The sequence below is a fragment of the Hyaena hyaena genome, unplaced genomic scaffold (assembly GCF_003009895.1).
Source record: "Hyaena hyaena isolate Hyena2069 unplaced genomic scaffold, ASM300989v1 scaffold_64, whole genome shotgun sequence".
Classification (NCBI taxonomy): domain Eukaryota; kingdom Metazoa; phylum Chordata; class Mammalia; order Carnivora; family Hyaenidae; genus Hyaena; species Hyaena hyaena.
In genome coordinates, this window is record NW_024080698.1 from 3,041,182 (window position 1) to 3,067,004 (window position 25,823).

The window sequence follows — 25,823 nt, forward strand, 5'->3', positions numbered from 1 at the left end:
GCTGGCAGCAGGTGGGCACTGGGAGACACACCATCGCTGTGTCTTGGTGAAATGACTGATCCCTTTCCGAATCCTTCTCTGACACCGCCCATTTGCATTGGGGCTCCTCTGAATACACATAGCGCCCAGGCTTCCACCATCCCAGCCCTGATCTTCCTGTTGACTCAGCTGCCTCCTCCTCTAACCTGTGACCCATTTAGGGCAGGGACAGGTTGTCATTGCTGTCCCAATGCCTGGCACACAGCAGGTACTCTGAATCTTTGAGGTATGGCCCTACTTAGCAAATTTCTCCTCTCTCTGGCTTTCACCTGCCTGTGAAATAAATAAATCACTTTTAGGAGCAGTTCATCGGGGCAAGCCTTGGGTCCTTGTCCCCTTGGGAGGGGGAAGTAGTGGCATTCCTGTTTCCACTGAGTCCTGGGGATCAGCCTCCCTCTACCACTGCTCCACCCCCCATTCTGGCACACATAGCTCCTCTCCTCCCCCCCTTCACACCCCCTGCTTTGGGGGTGCTGCTGGAGTCGTCACTTTGCCTGCAACTGCAACCCTGCAGCTTGCCTCAGTTTCCCCCAGACCGGGACAGGCACTGCTCGGCACGGAAAATACCCTCTGCCCTCCCAGGAGCATGTGACTTTCGATTTTCCTTGAACGCAGCACTTTGTGACTTTGGCGTAAACTTCAGACGCAGCCCCCTTTCCTGTCTTCACATCAAGGAAATAAGTTGAGTTTCGGAGAAACCAGCTGCTGAGAGCACAACAGGCCTTCCGGGCCTGGTCCCTGCCGGCTTGGGCCTTTGAGTCGCTGCTGGTGTGTCCAGGTGAGTGGCCGCCCTCCGGCCTTCTGCCCCTGTTCTGCCACCCCAGCCACACCCAGGGGACTCAGGGCAGCTGGCAGAGGGTGAAGATCCCTTGAGGTGTGGCCTGCTTACACTTGGCCTGGGCATTTGAGGGGGTGGTTAGCCGCAGGGCCTCACGCTGGGGGCTTGGGCTGCAGAGACCCGAGTTAGTTTCCTGGGCTCTAATTCTTCATCTAGAACCAGCTGTTGACGTTGGGGACCAGAGATCTTACAGGTGGAGCATTTGCCTCCATATCATCGGCAAAACTCCAGGTAAGTCATCCCGGCCGGAACAGCACCTGGCCACCATTTCCACGGGTAACCTTGGTCTGATGGAGGAGGACAGAGTCAGGAGGCCACTGGGAAGGACTGGGAGGGGCTGTCATATTGGAATGATGGGTGGTGTCCAGCTGGAAAAGGAAGCAGACATGGCTTGTGGCCACCCTGAGGGAAACAGATTCCCTGCCAGAGTGTCGGCTGAGCGGTTGTGTCCAGGGGACACAGAGATGCCTGCTCAGTCCCTCACCTCCTGCTGAGCCCCCATCAGGGTGACACCCTTGGCTCCAGGAAGCAGAGAATCCTCCAGAGAAAGCAAACATGTGCTCTTCCCCTCCCCCAACTCAGCCCCGTGAATATGAGGGTGGCTCAACAGGGTTGTGAACTTGAACCAAAAAACGCAGATGGTTCCTATCAGGGGGCCCAGGGCAGGCTTGAGCCCCTTGTAGGGGAGCCCAGGTTAAAGGGGGGCCCAGAGAGGTGAAGGAGAAAACAGTCAACCGCTGTGTGTCGGCAAGTTGCAGGGACTCTCTGTGCCTCAGTTTGCACATCTGTTAAATGCAGATGCAGATGTTGGCAACTTGCAGGCACCTGGCTCTTGTATCTTGGGTGAGAGGTTGGGAAAAATGTCCCAGGCAGGGGTTCCTGTGGTAAACAACTCCAGGTGAGTTTCGTTACACTTGTCTCAGCCACGGTGGCGAGCACACAGTGGGTGCTTCATTAGGCTTTGCTGAGAGATTAGGGCCAGGGACTCCTGGGATGAAAAAATCTTTGGGTGCCGCGTCTGAAGGCTCTTCTCCTCCAGTGCAGTGCCTCTTTTTCCTTTTCACACCTGTCCTCCAGCGTCATGCATGTGGCCTCGGCCAGGACACAGGGCAGGCAGGCAGCCTGGATGGTGGGAAGTGTACACTCTGAGGCCAGGTGGCCTAGATCCTAGTCCTGGTCCTGCCACCTGCTCTGTGTGTTGTGTGGCCTCAGGCAAGTCACTGCACCTCTCTGTGCATCAGGTCCCAGCTCCACAAATCCTTCACTCATGGGATTCTTATGAAAATTAGGGGAACTAATAGGGTTGACCCTTGAACAGCATGGGGGTTCCAGGCCGAACCCCCATGCAGCTTAAAGTCTGCATAGAACTTTTGACTTCCTCCAAATTAGCTACCAATAGCCTACCATTGACCGGAAACCTTCTGATAACATAGGCAGTATAACATATATTTTGTATGTTGTATGTACTATATACTGTATTCTTACAATCCAGTAATCTAGACAAAATAAAATAGTATGGAGAACATCATCAGGGAAAAGACATTTACAGTCCTGTGAAAAATCTGTTTGTAAATAGACCTGAGCAGTTCAAATCCCTGCTGTTCTAGGGTCAACCGTAAATCTAGAGTGCTTGGCACATAGTAGGTGCTATATGAGCCTGTTGCTCTAATTATCATTATTAGCTCTAGGTGGTCGGGCACTGGACTTTGTAGCCTCTGGAGACTCTCCAGGGGACTGCAGCAGTCAGAACTCTCCATGCTGACCTTTCCCTGCCCCAAAGCATAGGGTCAAGGCCGTGGTTATCAAAGGGAGCCAAGTTTGGCACCCCTTTTGCCCCCAGGGACATTTGACAATGTCTGGAGACGTTTTTGGTCATGACTCAGGGGCTGTTGCTGGCATCTAGTAGATATAGGCTAGGAATGGTGCTAAGCACCCCACAATCCCGCAGTGCACAGGACTGCACCCCGCTGTCCCCATGTCTCTATAGGCTCTGTCCTACAGACTCATCTTCTCACCTTCCCCAGCCCCTAAGCCTTTCTTTGTCCCACTTTTATAGCCACTGAGCCTGACATCCAGAGAGGGAAAGCTCCTTGATGAGGTCACACAGCCCTTAAAACCAAGGCAGCAGAGGTTGAGGTTGGGGGGACGGCTCTCCTGCCGTTGTCCAGGGGATCAACAGACACTTAGCGAGTCTGCTGGATGCAAGGTCCTGTCCCCAACCCCACAACGGGCCTAGCATTCTGGGCCCTGACAATCAGGAAGTGACTCTTGGACCAGACTGGGTGAGAGCCCCTAGGGATCCAGCTCAGAACAGTGGATTCCGTCTCCTAAAGGACATTCACTAAAGTGGTGAGTGCAGATTGCTGGGTTGGAGACCTGCGTTCAACTCCTGACTGCCACTTGCAGGCTGCATGATTTTGAACACAACATTAACCTCTCTGAGCCTCAGTTGCTTTAGCTGAGGAATGGGGGTAACAGTTTCCATTTAATGGGGTTGAGGTAAGGTTTAGATTAAATGGATAATGCTCATAGTAAAGTCCCTGGCACTAACCTGTTTGACACGTACTTATTGGAAGGAAGCAGGGGCTCTGGTAGAAAACAAGGTAGCCATAGGCTCTGCCTTGGGGAAGTCAGCCTGGTCAGACACAGAGGAGGCAACAGACCGTGGTCATACGTGGCCATCAGGGCTGTGATGTGGGAGGATGGGCCCTGGGACAACAGCAGAGGTCCCTCATACAGCTTGAGGAGGGAGGGGTGGGAGTCATGGAACACTTCTAGGAGGGGCCAATGGAGGGGACCTGAGGCATGTGGGGCATCTATTATGTATACTCCTTGCTGATATAGACAGGGGAACAAGACAGTCCCCACCCTCATGGTGCTTACATTCAAGCAGGGGGACAAAGTCCTATGTCAACAAGTTGGTGGATAAATCATATTTTTGGTGGTAAAGAGCAAAAAAGTTGGGTCAGGGATAGAGAGAGAAGGGGAGGTGATTAAAAAAATTTTTTTTAATGTTTTTATTTATTTCTGAGAGAGAGAGACAGATACAGCATGAGCAGGGGAGGGTCAGAGAGAGAGGGAGATACAGAATCTGAAGCAGGCTCCAGGCTCTGAGCTGGCAGTTAGCACAGAGCCCAACATGGGGCTTGAACCCACAAACCGTGAGATTGTGACCTGAGCCAAAGTCAGACGCTTAACCAACTGAGCCATTCAGACGCCCCAGGGGAGACGATTTTAGAGAGGGAGGTCAGGGAAAAACCCTTGGAGGGGGAGGTAATATTTAGGCAGAGACTCAAATAAAGTGACGGAGTTTGAAGGAAGAGTGTCCAGGCAGAGGGAACAGACAGTGCAAAGGCCCTGAGGTTGGACCATGCCTGATTTGATCAAATGACCTGAACAAGCAACGTAAAACCAGGCCCATGTGGCTGGTGAGGATTGAATAAGGATAAAGTGGTGATTGAGCAGATTGTGTAAGGACTTGGGGGCCGCTGTGAGGACTTGGGCTTTAACCCTAAGTAAGGTAGGGGTCCTGGAGAGCTGAGAGCAAGAGAAAGACATGACAACACAATTATAGACCAGGCACTGTGCTTGGTACTCCGTGAGCTTTATCTCATGGAATCCCCACAATTTGCCGGTATTAGGCACCTTCACTTGTACCAGTTTACAGGTGGGGTCTGGCGAGCTTACCGCTAGGACACAGTAGATCTCTGATTCTATGGTTGGAATCTGATCCCCTGGTGTCAGAGAAAAGATACGAAGGAGCCTATTGCCACCCATGGCACATTGACAACCACTGTCATTGTGACTTAGAATGTAACCAAGGTGGCACTTTATGAGCTGAAATTGCCTGTGCTACCTCCGTTGGTAGGCAAAGGGGAGTCCCACAATGGCCTGCAGACTGGAGAGCAGGAAACATGGCTTCAGGGGGGACTTGGGGTCTCAGGCAGAGGACTAGGGGTCAGTGAGAGGAGGCTTGGGCAGAGAGGGGCTGGGCCCCTATTCCAGCGGTGCCTCTGATGTCAGGCTGAGGATGGCATATGGAGCCCCCAGGCCTGGCTGGTGCCACTCCCATCCCCTCCCAACCAAGTCCAGTTGGATGGACTCATTTCCTCTGCAGCCTGACTGCCTTAGTCTCCCCTCTGGGATCTCACAATGGACATCTAATTGGGGCTTTTGATGCTCAGAGTCTGTTCTGTGGAATAGTAGACCCTCAAGGCTCTGGTACTTAGGGGTGGGGATAAAACAAAACTAAACGGTCCTCCATGCAGGTCTTCTCAGAGCCTTTGATATGCAATTATGCTTTCCACAGCTTTGGAAAATGTGTTTAACCACTTGAGCCTTTTTCCTTTGAAGTATGTTTGGAGTATCATGTGTCTCTGGAATAGATATAATTGAACCCTACCTTTACCCAAGGAGGATCTTTGAATGGTTGAATTTCAGGTAGATCCTTCTGACCTAGGACCACAGGTTTCCTCCTTTCCTCCCAGGGCTTAGGCTATGAAAACAAGGCTGGTGTTCCCTCATCTCTCAGTTGAACTGCAAACTCTGGGAAGGCCGAATTAGCATCTCTGAACTCACATCTCATGGGGAGGCTGGATGGAGTCAGTCCAGGCAGGACTGGGGTGGAGGGGTCTCATGGTGGGCTGTCTCCTGGGAAAACCGTGGCATCTGTGGGGACATAGCTCAGGATAGAAACATCTGATCTTCCCGCACATGGCTTACCAGGAGGCTGCAGACTGGCTCAGCTCCTCTGAAAGCAAAGGCTCCACGCTGGCCTGGCCTGCAGTGGTGCTGCGGGGACAAGTATTCCCGCCTCTTGTCTCCCTGGCTTTCCATCTTCTGCCTCCTGCTGTCTACTTCCTCTGGCCTTCCCAGCATCTCTGGCCCAGAGGGTCACTGGAAAGTTGGTCGCTCCAGCTCTCATCCCCCCGTTTTACTAGTGAGGATAGCCCAGAAAGGCACGGGGAAGCGAAAGCAGACACAGGGCGGGCAACCCCTGGACCCACCCACCTTGCAGTGCTGTGTTATTATTACGGTTGTCATTATTGACCGTGAGACAGGGAGGTTGTGATAAAGCTGAGCATGCACAGGCAATGGTCCTGCCTGGGGGATACCTTGACCTTTGGTCTCAGGTAGATAATCATGGCTTGTGGTCCTGGACTGGGTCCCAAGGGCCAGCCTCTCCCCAGCCCCCTTCTGCCTTAACCTGTCTCTGGCTACCCATGTTGCACCTGTGGCCACTGCGGGGAGGAGCTTCTCAAACTGTGTTGACGACAATTTCCTGCCACAGCTTCCTGCCCCAGAGACCAGCATCACTACCCCCACCACTCCCCACAGCCCCATGGACAAGCCCCCACCTTGCTGCCTGGTCCTGTGTCCTGTGTATAGGGAACGACTATATGAGTCTGTGAGGCAAGGGTGATGTATTTGGGAGGATAGAGAGGAGTGAGGAGGGTGTACCCAATGAAGGGCACTACGTGGATAAAAGTACGGAAGTGAATTTGAAAGAAGGCTAATAGCACAGCCCAGATGGAGCGGGGGTGGGGGGTGAGGTGGGGGCTTGAAGAACTTAGTTAGAGTCAATGAAGTGGGCAGGAGGGAGCCACAGTAAGTTCTTGAGCAAGCAAGGCTTTGGGGGAAAAACTGCCAAGAAGCAAATTGCAGACCCTAGAGCTCAGCTCATGGGAAACAGACTGTGGGGTTTAGCCAACCACAAACACTATGTGAGTTAGATCTGGATCTCAGATTTTATTAATAGAAACAGCAGGTGGAGATCAAAGGAGGTGATGCCAGCACAAACAGAGAGATCTGAACTAGATAGGTGAACGTAGTTCCATGTTTATAGCCACAGACAGAATGGCCCAAGTAAGGCTACCAGGGCTGGGGAAAGAGAGAGCACAGGAGCCATCAGAGAGGGAGGAGGCACGTCAGGGAGCCTGTGAGACCCGGGAGAGCCAAGAAGCTCAAGCAGGAAGAAAGGGTCACTGGTGTCCATCACTCAGGGGACCTAGCATTGAGGAGGGCTTGCCTGGTGCCCACCAGAGGGTGATATCAGTGCTTCCTCTCTGGCCTGGAGAGTATCCCGGTGGGGTGGGGGGCAGACTGTGAGACTGGATGAGGGTGTGGGAGTCAAGAAAGTAGAACATGGGTGTAGACAGCACTTTCTTTCCTTTTTCAATTATTATTTTTAGTGCCTGGTTTGTCTATAGTTTCCAGCGCCTTTTGTTAAAAAAAAAAAATCCAAGGTATACTTTACATACAGTAAAATTCATCCATTTTAGTGAACAATTCTGTGAGATTTGACAAATGCATATAGCCGAGAAACTACCATCTCAATCAAGATATTGAATATTCTCCCAATTCCTTCATGTCTCTTCTAGTCAATCCTTTCCCCTTGGCCCCCAGCCTCTGGCAACCACCGAAGCTTTGTTCTCCACTGATACAGTTTTGAATGGAATTATACAGTCTGTAGCCCTTTGAGTTTGGCTTCTTTCCCTCAGCATGATGCCTTGAGATTCATCCATGTGTTGGACATTTCCTTCCATTTTATTTCTGGGTAGTATCCCCTGGTAGTGATGTACCATAGTTATCTACTCATGTGTTGAGATACATTTGTTTCCAAAATTTGGCAGTTGCGAGTAGAGCTGCTATAAACATTTCCTGTGTAGGTTTCTGTGTGAATACAAGTTTCCATTTCTTTAGGGTAAATACCCAGGAACTTTTTTTTTTTGTGCCTCTTAAACACTCTGATGGAATGGTGACCTATATTTCCGGGGGGTGGGGTGGGGGACACAAATGAGTCTCTGATTAGTCTCCTGTCTATAACTGTTGGGACATCCAGGAACCCCCTCAAGCCTGGGCTTCCTAACCCAAATATCAGGAGCTATCTGGTGAGAATGCAGATTCTGGCTCCTCCTCTGGCTACTCTGACCCAGATCTCACCTGATTCCCATTCCAGTATCTTCCTTTCAGCCCCTGTGCCCATCCTTGCCTGTCCCTGGACACCCAGGGGTAAGGCAGCCTTTTCCAACCCACAAAAGCCTCCCCCCACCCCCGCTTACTTTTGCTTATTTAAAAAAGGCGCCCAAGGATCTTTCCCTGAACATAACCTATGCCTGGGTGGCCCACCTCAGAGAAATGTCTGGAAATTGATAAAGGGAGATAAGTTTTATCAATATTATATAAAACTTTCAAATATATACCTAAATGGGAAGAACTGTATACCCATTAACCACCTCATAGTTCTACGTTAATATTATTATAGTCACTTTATCACAGTCAATCCTCATTATTAGCAGATTCTATATTTAGCCTACTCGCTAAAATTTATTTGCAACCCCCGAACTGATAATACTCGAGGCCCTTTCGTGGTCACTTAAGAACATACACAGAGAAGCAAGAAATTTGAGTCAATTGAGGTCAAACAAGGTGACACTCTTCTGCCTTTTTGTTATACTTCTCATACTGTAAACAAGTGTCCTCTCTGTTTAGGGCACATTTTTGTGCCTTTTGTTGGTGATTTCACTGTTTAAAGGGCAGTGCAGTGCTGAAGTGCTGTCTTGTATTCCTACCTGCAAGAGGCTGTGATGTGCCTTATAGAAAGTCTGGGTTGTCAGATAATGTTACAGTTACAGTACTACTGGCTGGGTATTCAATGTTGAATCAACAAAATATGTGTCTTTAAGCAGAAACAAGGTTAGGTACTGATCAGTTGGTGAAAATATTGACTGGGGGCAGGGGGCTGGCTGGCTCAGTTCGTAGAACATGTGAGTCTTAATCTCGGGGTCATGAGTTCAAGTCCACGTTGGGTGTGGAGCCCACTTAAAAAAATCAACATTATGGGGTGCCTGGCTGGCTCAGTCAGAAGAGCATGCAACTCTTGATCTTGAGGTAGTCAGTTTGAGCCCAACGTTGGGTGCAGAGATTACTGGGGAAAAAAAAAAAAAAGTTGTGACCAGAGACTTAAAGGAGCCTAACCTTGGATTTCCTCTAGGAGTAATCATTTAGTATTTGCTAATTCAGTGTTTGCAATGACTTTACAGAACTAATCTGAATAATAAAACTTACGTGTCCGTCTGTTTATCCATCAATGTTATTTATTTATTTATTTTTTGGATACCTTTCAAAGTAAATTACAGCCATCAGAGGTGAATATTTCTGCAAACAGATCATTAACTAGCATTCAATATTTTATGTTTCTTTTTAATGAGGGGTCCAAATACAATGAAACGAACAGATTTTAGCACATTCTTAGAAATATTGAGACACTTGTATAACCTAATACTTACCAAGATATCAGCCATTGTACTATCACCCTAGAAAATTGAAACAAGAGGGGCGCCGGGGTGGCTCACTCGGTTAGGCGTCCGACTTCGGCTCAGTCATTATCTCACGGTTCGTGGGTTCCAGTCCCGCGTCAGGCTCTGTGCTGCTAGCTCAGAGCCTGGAGCCTGTTTCAGACTCTGTGTCTCCCTCTCTCTCTGACCCTCCCCTGCTCACGCTCTCTCTCTCTCTCAGAAATAAATAAAATATTTAAAAAAGAAAAGAAAATTGAAACCAGATAATTTTAGGTTATCTGCCTTACCAGATATTTATCTAAATATCCTTAATTCCTTCCCCTCTCCTCCTCATCACACATCTCATTTTACTTATAAAATGGCTGTATCAAAGTTCACGTTGGATTTAAACCCTAATGTATTTCACCAATATCCTATTGGTGGATATTCAGATTAATTTATACTTTCTAGAAATTTGTCCATGAAGGCAGAGGGGGGAGAGCAAAGGGGAATTTCTCAGGCCAAGGGGATTCAGTGGAAAGGAAGGGAAGGTTAATAAAGCAAGGTTCTTTTGAAGAACAAAGCTTGTTCCCTGTGCGTGATGTTCTCTTCAATGATTTTTGAAAAGCTGGTTCCTCCTCATCCTTCTAATCTCAGTTCAAAAGCTACCACCTCAGAGAAGGCGATTGTCCCAGCTACAGTGGCTTCTTCTCTCTCTTAATATTACTCTATTTATTTCCTTTAGAACACTGATCTCAGTCTGTAATTACTATTTGTTGCCTCTTTCCTTGTTTAATATATCCCCCCTACCCTCAGACTGTTGTCTTCAGGAAAGCAGGAACTGTCTTATCTACTCATACCCAGCACTGGTCTGAAATTCAACACGTGTTTGAGAAATGTATGAATGATTCCAGGTTCTGGTGTTTGTGGGCCTGGGGCGGGGGGAGGGTGTCCGGGCGCTCTGCAAAGTCAGAGGAGAACTGGGGATTCTCCGGTCTCAGTCTACCTGGCGGGGGCTCCTCTCCAAGTTGATTCGGGCATAAAGCAGGCTCTACACTATTAACACTGATGCCCCTCAATGTGTCCTCTGTCCAACTCTCTCTGGGCCCAGTGGCCTGAGCTCAAAGAGGCAAGCCGAGATCCTGACGTGCCCTCCCTGTTGTTCTGAACCCGCAGGGTCTGGCGAGGCACAGGGGCGGCGGCGGCGATGCCGGACCCCGCGGCGCACCTGCCCTTCTTCTATGGCAGCATCTCGCGCGCCGAGGCGGAGGAGCACCTGAAGCTGGCTGGCATGGCCGACGGGCTCTTCCTGCTGCGCCAGTGCCTGCGCTCGCTGGGCGGCTACGTGCTCTCGCTCGTGCACGATGTGCGCTTCCACCACTTCCCCATCGAGCGCCAGCTCAACGGCACTTACGCCATCGCTGGCGGTAAGGCGCACTGCGGCCCCGCCGAGCTCTGCGAGTTCTACTCGCGCGATCCCGATGGGCTGCCCTGCAATCTGCGCAAGCCGTGCAACCGGCCGTCCGGGCTCGAGCCGCAGCCCGGGGTCTTCGACAGCCTGCGCGACGCCATGGTGCGCGACTACGTGCGCCAGACGTGGAAGCTGGAGGTGAGCGCGCGGGCCCGAGGGGGCGGACCCGGAGGGGGCGGGGCCCGGGGCGGAGCCGGGGAGAACCTGCCCAAGGGGGCAGGAGAGGCGTGGGGTCTGGGGAGAGCGGTGGCGTTTGCCAGCCTGCGCTTTGCTGTGCTTCGCCGGATTTGGAAGCTGGAGGGGTGGGTGGGGTCCTGGTTGGGGGCAGGACCTAGGAGGCGGCCTCGGAGGGCGGGGCCTGGGCGATGCCTTGGTGCAAGTGTGCCAGACTCGCAGCTGGAGGTCGCGCTGAGCCTGGGCTGGGGGCGGGGCCTGAGAGGACCGTAGGGGCGCTGCCAGCGGAGGCGGGGCTGTGGTCTTCCGCAGCCTCCAGTACTGGACAACTAGCGTCAGATCTTCAAGCTGAAGATGAGCTTGGACCGCCTGTAAGGCGGGGGTCTGGGGCGTGGCCCTAGATGGGCGGGGGGGGGGGATTGGAGAAGACCTAGGAGATGGGAGGGAGGGGTGGACGAGGAAAGGCGGGCGGAGGGAGTGGACGGGGAAGGGAGGCTGATGTTGTCCTCAACAGCCTGAACGACTCATTCTAGGTGGGCCTAGGGTGAAAGGTCTAATGGGACAGAGGCAATTAGGAAGGTCCAGGAGATGGAAGAGGTTCCTGTGGCCACGCACTTGGTGATAGATATAACTCTCCTGGCTCCTCCACCCACCCTTCCCTAGGGCGAGGCCCTGGAGCAGGCCATCATCAGCCAGGCTCCCCAGGTGGAGAAGCTCATTGCCACCACAGCTCACGAGCGGATGCCCTGGTACCACAGCAGCCTGAGTCGCGAGGAGGCAGAGCGCAAACTCTATTCGGGCTCACAGACCGACGGCAAGTTCCTGTATGTGGGGCTTGAGGCCTGGGGCTTTAGGGCAGTGAGGCTGGGGCTTGTTGGCCAGAATCCTGGAGGTTGGGGCAGACCTCAGTGTGTAGGTGGACCGCGAGGGGTGCGCCTGTGCTAACACGTGCAATTGGCTAGTGTGTTTCTGAGAGTGCGGAAGGAACATTATAGGAGAAAGGATCTGTGGTGGTTAAGACCCCAGAACTGGATTGCCTGGGTGAGAATCCAGGCTCCGCTACTTATCAGCTCAGGTCGCTGGGCAAGTAGCTGAACTTCTGCCTGCTTGGATTCCCTCTCCTTCATTCAGCAAATCATTACTGAATATCTACTATGTGCCAGGCATATTTCAGGCATTGAGGACATGGCAGTGAACAAAACAGACACAAATCCCTTTCCTTGTGGAGCAGGAAGACAAGAATCCAGGGAACCCAGGCTGTGCTACTTTACCAGCTGCTGTCCCCATCGTAGCTCAGCTTTGACCACTTTCATATCTTAAGCCTCCCTGGAAGATGTTTGATAACGAATTCCCCTGCCCCAAAGAAAAGTTTGCAAACTTCCTGCAGAGTTGATGACAGTTAACTGGTCTACTGAGGTTAGACTCAGGAGAACCTGGGCCAAGGGCTTTGACCAGCTGTGGGTGCCTTGGATGTCAAGCTTGAAGTCACAGAGGCAGGTACGGGCAGCATGGACCATGGGAGGCTGAGGCTGAGGAAGCAAGGATCAAGTACGGTGTGGAGACTGAGCTAGCACTGAGGTTCAGAACCAGGTGGAGCAGTGACAGTATCAAGGACAGTGGCTTAACACTGGGCAATGTCAAGAGACCAGAAGCAGCTACTTTGAGACAGACTATTGGAAAATTAGGTAAGGCATGCTTTGGACAGAAGCTATTGTAGATTGTTTTTGTGGTTCCTGTAGTCAGTAACTGCTTTCTCAATATGGGGATGGTTAGGGGCTAAAGGTCAAAGCTGTAGGCGTAGAACCTTGCCTGGGGCAGCAGGGAGGGGATCACCCCTGGTGGGTCATGATGCCTGGCATAAGCCCAGAACTGGTCCAGTTCTGAGATAAGGGTTTAGATAGAAAGATGCATGCCATTCAGGCCTGGAATTAAAACCAGGGTCACACTTAACCATTGACCACAGTTGAGAGCTGCTGAAGAGTGGATGGAGTTGTACCTCATGCTGGTTGCTACCAAAGCTTTCTTTATAATCGCAGGGTTTATGGAGTGGTTGATTCAACTTGAAAAGAAACCTGACCCCTGGAAAGGGCCTTCAAGAGTATATTGTTAAGTGTTTCCTAACCTTTTCTGGATCACAGACCCCTGTGGGAATCATACCAAAGATGAACTCCTTTCTCAACCCCAAAACATGTTTACCCCAGAGACTTTGCACAGTGCTCATAGTAGAAGATCATAGTTGAACCTGATCCTCATCCTTGGAGCCCTTTTCAGGTTAAGGACCTCCGAATTAGTTCAGTTGTCTCATTTTACACAAGAGGAGACTGAGGCAGAGGATAAGTGACTTGCTCAGGATGGCACAGATAATCATGTGACAGACCTGGCTGTCAGTCCTGTTAGCAATTAACTGAGTCAGAAATGGATTTGAATCCTGGCTCGACTTCTAACCAATTGTGCAATCTAATGCCTCAGTTTCCTCACCTGCAAAATGGGGACAATAATAGTACCTACCTTGTGGGGAATGCTGTGGTTAAATGACAACTATGTGAAGAATTTAGAACCAGCATCTCAGTAAATGGTAGCTCTTATATTTATCACTGTTATCAGGTTCTGTATATTTGGAAGCGGAGATACACGTTGATTTCTTAGCCTGTACTTCTAGCTTAAGTTTGAACAGCAAAGACAAAGAACTGCTACCACCTACTGGGTTTTTTTGGTAAATAAGGTGGAATTTGTGGCATTGAAATCTATACGGTGGCCACACCAGTGTCTTTGCCTTGTGGTTATTATGTGGGAATTGGTTGCTGTTCTTTTATTTTTATTTTTGTTAATGTTTATTCATTTTTTGAGAGCCAGAGACAGAGCGAGAGCAGGGGAGGGGTAGAGACAGAGGGAGGCAGAGAATCTGAAGCAGGCTCCAGGCTCTGAGCTGTCAGCACAGAGCCCCACATGGGGCTTGAACTCACAAACCGTGAGATCATGACCTCAGCTGAAGTCGGACGCTTAACTAACTGAGCCACCCAGGCACCTCTGTCGCTGTTCTTTTATGAACTCACATATCTCTTTCCAAAGAGAGTGTTATCAGTTAGCCTTTGCTATGTAACAAACCATCCTAAAATGTCATGGCTTAAAACAACATTATTTATTCCCCCCTTGATTCAGTGGATTGGCAGTGTGGGCCAATCAACTGGGTGATTCTTGTACTGGTTTCTTTTGAGTTCGCTTATGTGGCTGCAGTCAGACGTGGTGGGGTGTGCACTGGGGCTGGATGCTCTAGGATGGCCTCACTTATATGTCTGGCAGTTGGCAGGCTGGGGTGCCTGGTTCTTCTTCCTGGGGCATCTCCAACAGACTAACCTGGACTCATTCCAATGGTGGCAGGAAAAGCAAGCCAGGGAAAGAGAGCCCAGTGCGCAACCACTTTCCAAGCCTCACCTGGTGTCATGTCTGCTAATGTCTTATTGGCTAAAGCGAGTCATGTGGTCAGGCCCAGATTCAGGAGATACAGAAGGAGATTCCACTTTTTTTCCCCTTTTATTTATTTATTTTGAGAGAGAGAGAGAGAGCATGCACACATGGGAGGGGCAGAGAGAGAGGGAGAGGGAGAATCCCAAGCTCTGCACTGACAGATGCAGGTCTCCATCATGACCTGAACCAAAATCAAGAGTCAGCTGCTTAACTGAGCCCCCCAGGCACCCTGAGACTCCATCTGTTGATGGAAAGGAACACCTAATATTGTGATGTGTCTTCAATTTTCCATACACGTTTGCTGGTGAGTGCTGGCTGTTGAGTTTCTGTTGTCAGTTCAAAACTTAAGATGTTGACCTGAGGGAGACTTTTTTCACTCCCTCAGGAGAGAAATAAACCTAATAATCAGAGACCATAACCTCCAGGCTACCCCACCGGTCTAGGTATGGAAGTGCTTTTCTGTGGAACATTTGCATTTTAGTTTGTTGTGGGTTCTCTTCTCTGCTATTTGGGGCTCTCCTATCACCCTGTACCTTGGTTTCCTATCTCTTCAGGCACCGTTAGTTGTGGGCCAGACTAGGAACCGTATCTTCCTTCACTGCATGTTCTCTGGGGAACTTGCTGCCCCCTGTCCCACTCTCAGGTTTTGCCATGGGAATTTAGAGGATATTTTCCCATCCCTTTGGCCTAAGGGAACCATTGATTACAAGGTGGGCTCACATCTCTCTTGTTTACCACTGTATCCCTGTCCTTAGAACAGTGTCTGGCACGTGGTTAACACTCAGTAAACATTTGTCCAGTGAATGAATATCTGTGGGCAGGGCCCAAGCCCTGTCAGAGAGTTTACCCCACCTGCAGGCCATCTCATGCCTACTTCCTGCTGCCCCCCACCAGCCAGCTCTTCCGCAGTGCAGTGCAGTTCCTCAGATTATAGGCCAGCTGCCTACAGCTTGGTGTACAAGGCCTGAGACCCCCAGGACCAGTTGCTGTCCATCCTCCGTTGGAAATGTACACTTAACTCTGGAGTAGAGTTTTGTGCCAGTGACTCAAACAAAATTGTTTTGGGGAAGGTTATGATTGTATTTACTGTGGGATGAGAGAGTGCAGGCATCTGGCTCTAAGTTGCGCCTGTGTGTGTGTGTGTGTGTATGTGTGTGTGTACAGGTTCTTACCATACAAAGCTCCCATTCTTTGAGGGGCTCAATTCCCATTCATAGACCAGGAAGATATGTGTATTTATTTTAGCAAATTTCCAGCAGAGGACAATCAAAGGTCTCACTGTGTTAAAGGCCAGTCTGTTACAGTAACTAGCGGGTCTATTGTGATGACAAGGTGACTTGTTCTGATTTGTGCAAAGGTGCCCCGAGAGCTAGCCATGGAATTGAGCTTACCTCTGTTGTTCTTCATGTTCTTGGCTTTCTCTCCCCAAGAGAATATTTTAAGTCTGCCTGCAGGGACTTCTGTGGCCTCTGTGAGTGGCTGAGTGTCTCCCCTGGATGGCTGCGTGTCCTGTGTGGAAGGCCACATACTCAGCCATAGAGGACCAGGTGTCTGCCTGTGGCTAGCTCAGTGTTCTCCCCTGGGTGGCCATGTGTTCCGCTGTGGGTGGCTGAGTATCAGGCTATTCAGGGCTGAGTGTTCACCGTGGGAAGCCCAGTATTCCCCTGTGGATGGTCACAGATTGGCGCTTGGACAACTGTGTCTCCCTGTGGACACTGCCACTCTCCTCTCATTTCCCTCCCTGACTCCACCCCACCACCTGTTACCAGTAGGTCTGGAGGTTGAGTGGAGTCTGACCTTGGCTCCCCTAGTCCCTGACACTTCTCCATGACACTGTCAGGGGCAGGGCCCGTGTGTGTGTGTGTGTGTGTATGTGTGAGACCTGGGGCCCAGCAGGGGATCACCACAGGAGTGGCCAGGTGGTTATAGGGGTGATACCCCCTCCTTTCCCCTGCCAGGTTGAGGCCCCGGAAGGAACAGGGCACTTACGCACTGTCCTTGATCTATGGGAAAACCGTGTACCACTACCTCATCAGCCAGGACAAGGCAGGCAAATACTGTATTCCTGAGGGGACGAAGTTTGACACGCTCTGGCAGGTAAGCTGCCCATCCACCTCGTTGTTGAGAGGTCGTGGTGGGGGGTAGCTTAGGGTTCTGGGGAAGGGAGGAGCCCAGGCCCTGATGCTGCCTCCCTGCAGCTGGTAGAGTACCTGAAGCTGAAGGCTGATGGGCTCATCTACTGCCTGAAGGATGCCTGCCCCAACACCAGTGCCAGCGCCAGCTCAGGTGAGTGGGGTGGTGGGGGACAGGGGTGAGCGGAAGACCCCGTGCCCCACCCCCTCACTGTCGCTTCTGCTCCCTCAGAGGCTGCTGCTCCCACACTCCCAGCTCACCCATCCACGTTCAATCATGTGAGTTAGCTGGCATCTCAAAGTTGGGTCATGAGGGATGGAGCTGGGCAGGTGGGTGATGGGTCCTGTTCCCAGGGCGAGGCTGGGCTGGAGAGTAGGGCTGCCATGGAACAGAAGAGGGTCCCCCTCAGAATTGTCCCTAGGAGACCTCAGAGAATATGGGTTTCAGGGGCTGGGTACCCTCAGCTTAGGCCCTGCTGACCCTTGCTGATCCATGACCTTTAGGCTCAGAGACGGATTGACACCCTCAACTCAGATGGATACACCCCTGAACCAGGTGAGCTGACAGAGATGGAGGTGTATGTGTGGGGTTCATGCCAGGCTGTGATCAAGGTCCCTGGCTGGGCTCCAGGGAGTAGCAGGGGAGGGATGTGTGCCAGGCCTGACTTGTGCACATGCTGTGACTGCAGACATGCATGTGGGTACATATCTATCACACCTGCCTGTGCTTGTGCACAGGGTGCATGTGGACATTCAGGGGAGTACATCTGGCTATGCCTGAGCCACAGACAAACATTTGTTCAGCACCTGCTATGTGCCAGTCATGCCCCACGCTCATGTGTGTCTGAGCTTGTTGAATGCTTCTGCCATGCCGTATGAGTTAGCTATGGCAATTATTCTCAGTTTACGGATGAGAAAGGAGGGCAAGTAACTTAATTAATTGCTGGCAGTAAGGCAATAGCAGACCTGGGATTTGAACCCATGCAGGCAGGTGCTACAGCCCATGTTCCTAAAATGCTAATGTGCTTGATGTGTAGATGCAAGCCTATCCCATGTGTGTGCACTGAGAACATACATGATTGCATGTGCACACAGAGGCTCACCTGTGGGGCCCTTGTAAACATGGCTATGTGGTGCATCCATAGACACGGGCAGGCATGGACATAGGTGCACACACTCAGTGCACACACATGCACAGAGGTGTGTACTGTAGCTGGCACACTAACAGTTACTCATGCAGATATGCCTTTGGACCCCCATCACACACAGATGTGGGTACATATGTGTGAACACATGGGCACACATGGCTACATGTGCACATAGATGCATACGCCTTTAGAGTCCACTTGGATGTGGCTTCCCAGTTCCCTCCAGATGGGACCAGGAGTGTACACAAGTGCATGCATGCACACGAACACATGCGTGTACCCTTGTGCCTGTGCATGCTCTGGATGGTGCAGAGCTGTCTGGGGTGTGTGCGTCATGGGCACCAAGGCTGCCATGCCCTCCCCATCCCCCGTCCCCCTGCCTCATCCTGACTTGAGAGTGCACACCTGTGTGTGTATGCCCAGCACGCCTAGTGTCCGCAGAGAAGCCGCGGTCAATGCCCATGGATACAAGTGTGTATGAGAGCCCCTACAGTGACCCTGAGGAGCTCAAGGACAAGAAACTCTTCCTGAAGCGTGAGAACCTCCTCATGGCTGACATAGAACTTGGCTGCGGCAACTTTGGCTCAGTGCGTCAGGGCGTCTACCGTATGCGCAAGTATGGCTGCTCCTGCCGTGGTTTGGGGAACCACCTGGTGGGGGGCAGAGGAGGGTGTGGCCTTGCCAGGCCTTGGGGCAATGGGGGCAGGACGTGATATCAGTTTGCCTGGGAGACAGACCCTATGCCAGGAAAGTACATACTAGGGAGTTGTCTAGGAGGGCTCGGGGTCAGCACCTGAGAGGGTATGGGTGAAGCAGGCTGGGACAGGGAGAGGATGGGCTGAGCTGCAGTTGCAAAAGAAGCCTTAACCATTCCCGGGGAGCTGTAGAGGGATTCCCCTTGTTGCCTCGCTACAAGTTAATCGCTTACTGGATAGAGGCAGCCCCTGGGGAGTGTGTAACTTTGCAGTGTTTTTCTCAGTGAGGGGCAGTCCTCGGTGAGGGACTTGGCAGCGAGCTGTCCCTAGCCTACACTCCTGGCACCCAAGGAAGTGTGTGCCTGGGCCCTGAAGGGAGATCCAGTATCGATCCCACATACCCAGAGAGAAGAAAGGCAGGTTGGGTGGGCACGAGGGGCCGAGCAGGGCCCTGCTGGCTCAGGTGCGCATCACGGCAGGAAGCAGATTGACGTCGCCATCAAGGTGTTGAAGCACAGCACGGAGAAGACAGACAAGGACGAGATGATGCGCGAGGCGCAGATCATGCACCAGCTGGACAACCCCTACATCGTGCGTCTCATCGGTGTCTGCAAGGCCGAGGCCCTCATGCTCGTCATGGAGATGGCCGGCGGCGGGCCCCTGCACAAGTTCCTGCTTGGGAAGAGGTGAGCCCCAGCTGGGCTGGCCATCTGGAGCTTGTGGGCCCAGCAGGCCTATCTGTCACTTACGTATGTGCTCCAGCCACCAGGGCACACTCGCTTTCACACAACTGTAGACACACTCACTCCTGCCATCCTGCACACCCACACTCACTCCCATGGGGCAGGGCTGTTACCAGCACAGCCGTCAGAGTCTGACCTGCAGCTCTGCCGCTAACTAGTGTGACACCGGGCAGGTCTCTCAGTTCGTCCGTGCCTCAGTTTCCTCACTGGTACCGCAGTGCTCTTGTGAAGGGCTCTTGTGAGGCTTGCATGAGTTGATATTTATAAAGTGCTTATAACAGTGTCTGGCCCTGCTTGTAAGAGCTTTAGTTTTGCCCTCGTGAAATTGCCCATAGTCGATTGTCTTTGACCTAAAGCAGGGTCAGCAAACTGTAGCCCATGGTGTCTTTGGTACTGCATGGCTTTGCATTTTTTTAAAAATATTTTTATTTATTTCTAGGAGAGAGAGAGAGAGAGACAGCGTGAGCAGGGGAGGGTCAGAGAGAGAGGGAGTGACAGACTCTGAAACAGGCTCCAAGCTCAGAGCCTGGCAATCAGCACAGAGCCCGACGCGGGGCTCGAACCCACGAACCGTGAGATCATAACCTAAGTGAAAGTCTGACGCTTAACCGACTAAGCCACCTAGGCGCCCCTGCATGGCTTTGCATTTTTAAAGGTTGTACAAGAAAAAAAAAAAAAAAGAAACAGAAGAATACGTGGCAGAGACCACATGTGACCTGCAAAGGCTAAAGTATTTACTATCCTGCCCTTTATAGAAAAAATCTGACTCTCAATCTAAAAGAAATTGCAATTTCATTTGTGTTCCCTCATGCCTCAAACCCTCACTCTCATAGACAGTCTTTTACACTCACTGAGGTGTGTGACCCTCAATTCATGTTCTTGCTGGTGCATGTACATTCACAGCGTACTCTAGCTCGTGCTTTCATGGTGCATCCTGGCTCATACATTCAGTTATCCTGAAGGTTTTCACTGGGCAATCTCTCTGTAATAGGGACTATTACCAGCGCTTGGGGCTCATCAGTGAACAAAAGAGACAAAGATCTCTGTCCTATATTCTGGCTGGGAAAAAGAGGCTTTCGATAATAATTATAATACAATATAGAGTATGCTGGAAGAGAAGTAGTATAGAAAAGAGGATTGGGAGTGTTAGGGTAGGAGGTAAAAAGTGAGAAGGTGACATTTGTGCAAACTGAGGGAGGCAGCCAAGTGCAGTTGTGGGGGAAGAAGCCAGTGCAAAGGTCCTGAGGTGTGTCTGTGCCCTCTGTGGTGAGGGAAATGTGAGGAAGATTCTGTGGCTGCAGCAGAGTGAGTGAAGAGGAGCAGGGGAGCTGATGTGGGTAGGGAGGTGATGGGGCAGGTCATGCAGGGCCTTGTGGGCCTCGGGGAGACCTTGGACTTCTACCGTGAGTGAGGTGGGAGCCCTGGGAGGCTCTGAGCAGAGGAAGTAGCAGGACCGGGCTCCTGTGGTCGGAGGGACAGGCCATGGGGAGTGGGGGTCGTGGTGACTGTTCTTTCTGGTCCAGGCTGATGACGATGAGGGCTGGACTGGGATGGCAGAAGCAGAGGTGGAGAGAAGTAGAAGGATTCTGGAAGGATCTGAAGGCAGAGCTGCCAGGGTGTGCTGACAGATTAGAAGTCAGATGAGAGAAAGAGGCGCTGAGGGCAAGGCTGGTGCTTCTGGCCGAAGTCAATGAAAGGATGTGGCTGCTGGGGAAGAAGGGGGACAGTGGCAGTGGGCGGGGGTGGGCGAGAGCTGGGTGTGTATGAGAACAACCAGGAACTTAGCTTTGTCTTGATTTTATTGTTTTCAAATTTATGTACTAATTTTGATAGAGACAAGAGTAGGAGAGGGACACACACACACACACACACGCACACAGAGAGAGAAAGAGAGAGAGGAAAGAGAGAATCCCAAGGAGGCTCCACACCCAGCACAGAGCCTGACATGGGGCTCAATCCTACAACATTGGGATCATGACCTGAGCTGAAATCAAGAGTTGGACACTTAACTGACTGAGCCACCCAGGTATCCCTGTCTTTATTAATTTTGAGAGGCCCATGAGACACCCCTCAACACCCCCCCCCCCCCGCAGGGCACAGAGAGGATGCAGATAATTGTATAAGTTTGGGAATCATAGTATGTGGGAGAAATCAAGAGTTGGACACTTAACTGACTGAGCCACCCAGGTATCCCTGTCTTTATTAATTTTGAGAGGCCCATGAGACCCCCCTCAACCCCCCCCCCCCCCCGCAGGGCACAGAGAGGATGCAGATAATTGTATAAGTTTGGGAATCATAGTATGTGGGAGAAATTGAAAGTCTGGAGACTAGAGGAAGATGGGAGGCTTTGCCTCTTCTGTTCACCCCCACCCCCACCGTCTCCCCAGCCCTGTGCCTGGCACACAGCAGATGTTCAACAAGCACCTGTTGGCCACATACTCAGCTGGGTCAGAGGATTGGGCTTTGCTCCCTTGGGAACTCGGGCCGTCCCCTCCCAGCTGACCCTGCTTTCCCCCGCACCCCAGGGAGGAGATCCCAGTCAGTAATGTGGCAGAGCTGCTACACCAGGTGTCCATGGGGATGAAGTACCTGGAGGAGAAAAATTTTGTGCACCGTGACCTGGCGGCCCGCAACGTCCTGCTGGTCAACCGGCACTATGCCAAAATCAGTGACTTCGGCCTATCCAAGGCGCTGGGTGCCGACGACAGCTACTATACTGTGAGCCCCCACCCCTCTGGCAACCAGGTGGATGGGGTTGGAGGGTGGAGGGTCCCTGAGCCCTGCCCTGGCAACATCTCCCCATTCTCAGGCCCGCTCGGCAGGGAAGTGGCCGCTCAAGTGGTATGCGCCGGAGTGTTTCAACTTCCGCAAGTTCTCCAGCCGCAGTGACGTCTGGAGCTATGGGGTCACCATGTGGGAGGCCTTCTCCTATGGCCAGAAGCCCTACAAGGCAGGCATGGGCAGAGGCGGGCGGGCAGGTGGCTGGGTGGGAAGGTGGGGTGAGGGCGCGGTGGCCTTGGTTACTCACATTGCACTTGGCTCTGGCTTGAGCAGAAGATGAAGGGCCCCGAAGTCATAAGCTTCATCGAGCAGGGCAAGAGGATGGAGTGCCCACCAGACTGTCCACCTGAAATGTACACACTCATGAGTGACTGCTGGATCTACAAGTGAGTGCCAGTGGGTGGCAAGGGTACCTGGCTGAACTGACGCTTGGGCCTGGGGCCAGAGGTCATGGTGCCCAATAGTCCAAAACTCATCCCATCCAAGACTCACTCAGTTCACAGCCTCCCACACCCAGGAGCTTTACTCTCTGCACCTATGCTAAATGCCTCAACACATGGACCCTATAGTACTCCAATGGGCGAACACCCCAACACTCTACCTGTAAACACCTAGTGCTCCAGCATCTAAAACCTCGGGCCCCCCGCCAGCCAACACTCAACACATTGATCCTGCAATACTCAAACAAGGCAGTACTCTTTTACCCAAAATATAGTACCAATGGTCAGGGCATGTCATAGTACTCCACTCTAATTCCTCAGTCCCCCACTGTCCAGAATTCAACACCTATTTACCCTGACCGGCCAACACTACAGCACCCAAATACTCAGTACATTCAAAACCTCCACCTCTGCCCAGTGTTCAAGCTCAACACTTGAACAGCCCAACTTTTAACACCATCAGTATTTCAACTTCCCATCAGACAATAGGCAATATGCACCCAAACAAGATACTGTTCTACACTGAGCCATGCAATGCATGGATATTTCAACATGTTGGATACTCCAACATCCATTATTCCATTGGCCAGCACCTATGACATTGACACCTAAACACCCAAGCAACCCAATATATAGATATTCTATTTATTATAAATAATAAATGATCAGTCTATCCAATGCGTGTTAACCTGGTCTCCATTGGGAAATACTCAGTAAACCAACACCCCAATACTGAAAGAGGCTCACATCCAACACTATACATGGATATTCCATACACAGTACCATTAATGGCCCAACTCTCCACTAGCTGAACCCACCAACAAGGCTCCAGTGTTCTGCCAGATGAGTGAGAGGCAGTGTACTTGCACCCATGAAAGCCCACACCTAGCATCCAAATACACTGGCCCTTGGCACATGTGCAGTACCCCAGCATTCAGTATCACAGGCCCCCTTCATTGATAGTTGTAACCCCAACACTCAATGAATTCAGTTCCCTAAGTCTTCACCAGTTAACACTCAACAGATGGTTCCCCCAACATCCTGTATGCTGGCAGCTCTTCTATTACATGGTACACAACCACCTGAATTCTAGTACTCTCACACCCCAAATCGTCTCCATTACCAAAAACTCCATCACCCTGACAGCCCCACTGATTTTATTTTTTTAATGTTTATGTATTTATTTCGAGATAGACAAAGCCAAGCAGGGGAGGGGCAGAGAGACAAGGAGAGAGAGAGAGAGAAAGAGAGAGAGAGGGGGGGAGAGAGAGAGAGAGAGAGAGAGAATCCCAAGCAGGCTCTGCGCTCTCAGTCCAGAGCCTGTTGTGGGGCTTGAGCTCACCAACCGTGAGATCATGACCTGAGCCGAAACCAAGAGCCGGATGCCTTACTGACTGAGCCACCCAGGTGCCTCCCCACCCACGCACTGATTTTCTGAGCCTCTTGCGTGTCTGCCCTCCAGCTGAGGCTGGGTTCTGAGGATGTGGTCAGTGGCTCGGATCTACCCAACCCCCCCACAGGTGGGAGGACCGCCCAGACTTCCAGGCTGTGGAGCAGCGCATGCGGACCTACTATTACAGCTTGGCGAGCAAGGCTGAGGGGGCCCCAGGGCCTGGAAAGGGAGCGGAGACTGCTCTTGCCTGAGCGCCAGCCTGCCTGGGGCCTGTGAGCCTCGATGCCCCAGCTTCAGCCCCCACCCTAGGACCTCCAGTCTGGCTCCATCACTTCAGCTTTCCTGCCCAAACCAGCTGGGCTGTCTGTAGTAAGGCAGGCAGCTGAAGCCTCAGGGTAATACTGACCTAGCTCTCCCCACCTGGTCACCCGTCCTCTCTGGCTGGGGGAGGAGGGAGGGCCCTGGGAGGGTGGGGTTGCATAGCCTGCTCTTGGGCTGGTATCTACTGGGGATCCCTGAGCTGAGGGAGCATTGCTTACAGTAAGCACCCTCCTTCCTCTGGCGCCTGGAGGGGAAGACTCTGGGAATTCTCAGGTGGCAAGACCTCAATCATTTAAATAAACTCAGCTTCTCTCTTGTTTGAGTCTCTCATCTTTTCTGCCGTGAGAGGGTGGAGGGTGACCAGGAATGGGGGTGGGTCATTGGAAGGGGTCAATGAGAAGTGCCTGAGCACAGCTTTTGTGTGGTCCTGGACGTGGGCCCCAGGGTCTGGGCATCTGGTTTTCCCACTTCTCTCCCCTGGGGACATCTTTGTGTGAGGAGCTGTGGCAGAGTTGGGGGACTGAGGTAGGTACACTGCTGGGCCTCAGCTTCCCTGTCTTTGTGGATTGTGTGAGATGGGCGCTCTCCATGCCGGCTGCCTGTTAGCATCACCTGGAACGATTTTCACAAACGCCAATCACCGCTCCCCCACGCCCCAACACGGGTGCATTTTAAAGTGTCTTCAGGTGATTCTATCACCTAACACCCTACTCAACGGCCCCACCTTCTTCCCTGGAGACAGAGAGTCACAGCCGGGACCTTCATCACCTAGTGTCCCAAGTGCTGGCTTAGTCCTGCTAAGTCCTGTCCCCAAGCTCTTGCTGCTTCAGTTTCCCCACGTGGAAAATTGGGATGTTGGAGCATAGAACCCACCAGGTCAGGTGAAATGGAGCCAGGCTTCTGCACTTCTTTTCTGAACTTGCTTCCCTTTGCTCAGCTGTGACTGGCCCCATCCCCAGTTCCCAGCCATTGCCTCATTCTCTTGGCTTGGCCGCTACAGCGACTGCCTCAGGGCAGCCATGAAACCCACTCAGCCAGGGAAAGGCAAGGAGATATTCTGTGGCTTCTGGGAAGGCAAGTTTTTTCTTTTTGTGGCTGTTTTGTGGAACTATGGGGGAAGGATGGGGGTTTTATCTGCTGTGTGGCGTGGGAACATGAGGCCAGGTGGGTGATGCCGGTGAGAAAACCCCAGAGCCAGGACACTGACATTGAGATTATTAATTTAGGTATAGACTTTAACTGGTTTCACCATTTACTGTTGAATTTTAATAATTGTGGGAGCCCGACAGTGACCACAAGAATGCGTGGTTAGGGACGCGGGGATGTGCCTGCACACGGGGCTCCCTGCCTGGGCAAAGCATGCCTGCAAACAGGGTGCTCTGCCAGGAGGCCTGCACACAATATCCAAGTTTAATGTTCCGCTCGCAAACGAGGGAACATGCCCTCCTCAGAAGTAAGGAGAAGGCTGGAATTGTGGGCAGGCCTCTTAGTAAACATGTTGTGGTCGCTTCCTCCCTTTGCTCCCCCCTGTCCTTGAAAGGTGTTTGGCTACTGGCCCTTAATTGATAAAGGAATGCATCTTGTAGATTTCAGTTTGTATCCAGTTACTGGGGTATAAAATAAACCGCAAGAGGGGCTCGCGTAGAATTGTTCCTCTGGCCGGAGTTGTGTCTGTGTCTGTCTTTTGTGTGTGTCTTGTCCTTTGTGTCATTTCGTCCGCAACAATAATCTATATGTAAGCCTCATATTAGCATATTCTTAAATGAAATTTGTACTCCATATGGAAAGTAATTCAGAGAACCCCCGGCTGTGCCGTCAACCCTGGGCACACCAAGACTCTTGGTTATGTACGTTCATTTGCAGAGTAAGCCTGGAATGGTTGGGAGTTGTTTGAGGGTCCCCAAGCC

At 51.6% G+C, this 25,823-nt stretch overlaps 1 protein-coding gene across 2 annotated transcripts; it reads left to right on the forward strand.

Moving 5' to 3' along the window:
* The first annotated feature begins 655 nt into the window (after positions 1 to 655).
* On the forward strand, positions 656 to 24,233 carry LOC120232052 (tyrosine-protein kinase ZAP-70). 2 transcript variants are annotated; one of them, XM_039232441.1, is made up of 14 exons: positions 656 to 817; positions 1,034 to 1,108; positions 10,330 to 10,762; positions 11,462 to 11,622; positions 16,222 to 16,360; positions 16,462 to 16,549; positions 16,628 to 16,674; positions 16,900 to 16,951; positions 17,967 to 18,159; positions 18,718 to 18,924; positions 21,507 to 21,699; positions 21,791 to 21,931; positions 22,036 to 22,148; positions 23,723 to 24,233. In XM_039232441.1, the coding sequence occupies exons 3-14, from the start codon at positions 10,361 to 10,363 to the stop codon at positions 23,844 to 23,846; spliced, it is 1,860 nt and encodes a 619-aa protein (XP_039088372.1). In that variant the 5' UTR covers positions 656 to 817; positions 1,034 to 1,108; positions 10,330 to 10,360; the 3' UTR covers positions 23,847 to 24,233. The 2 variants fall into 2 exon arrangements, with proteins under 2 accessions (XP_039088372.1, XP_039088371.1); XM_039232440.1 differs by lacking the exon at positions 1,034 to 1,108.
* The last annotated feature ends 1,590 nt before the right edge of the window (positions 24,234 to 25,823 follow it).

Bases quoted from the DNA above. Each gene is read 5' to 3' on its own strand.
- LOC120232052 (XM_039232441.1), top strand. From the start codon at position 10,361: ATGCCGGACCCCGCGGCGCACCTGCCCTTCTTCTATGGCAGCATCTCG. The intron at 16,550-16,627 runs GTGAGTGGGGTG...CTGCTCCCTCAG, and splicing joins CAGTGCCAGCGCCAGCTCAG to AGGCTGCTGCTCCCACACTC. The intron at 18,160-18,717 runs GTATGGCTGCTC...GCATCACGGCAG, and splicing joins GGCGTCTACCGTATGCGCAA to GAAGCAGATTGACGTCGCCA.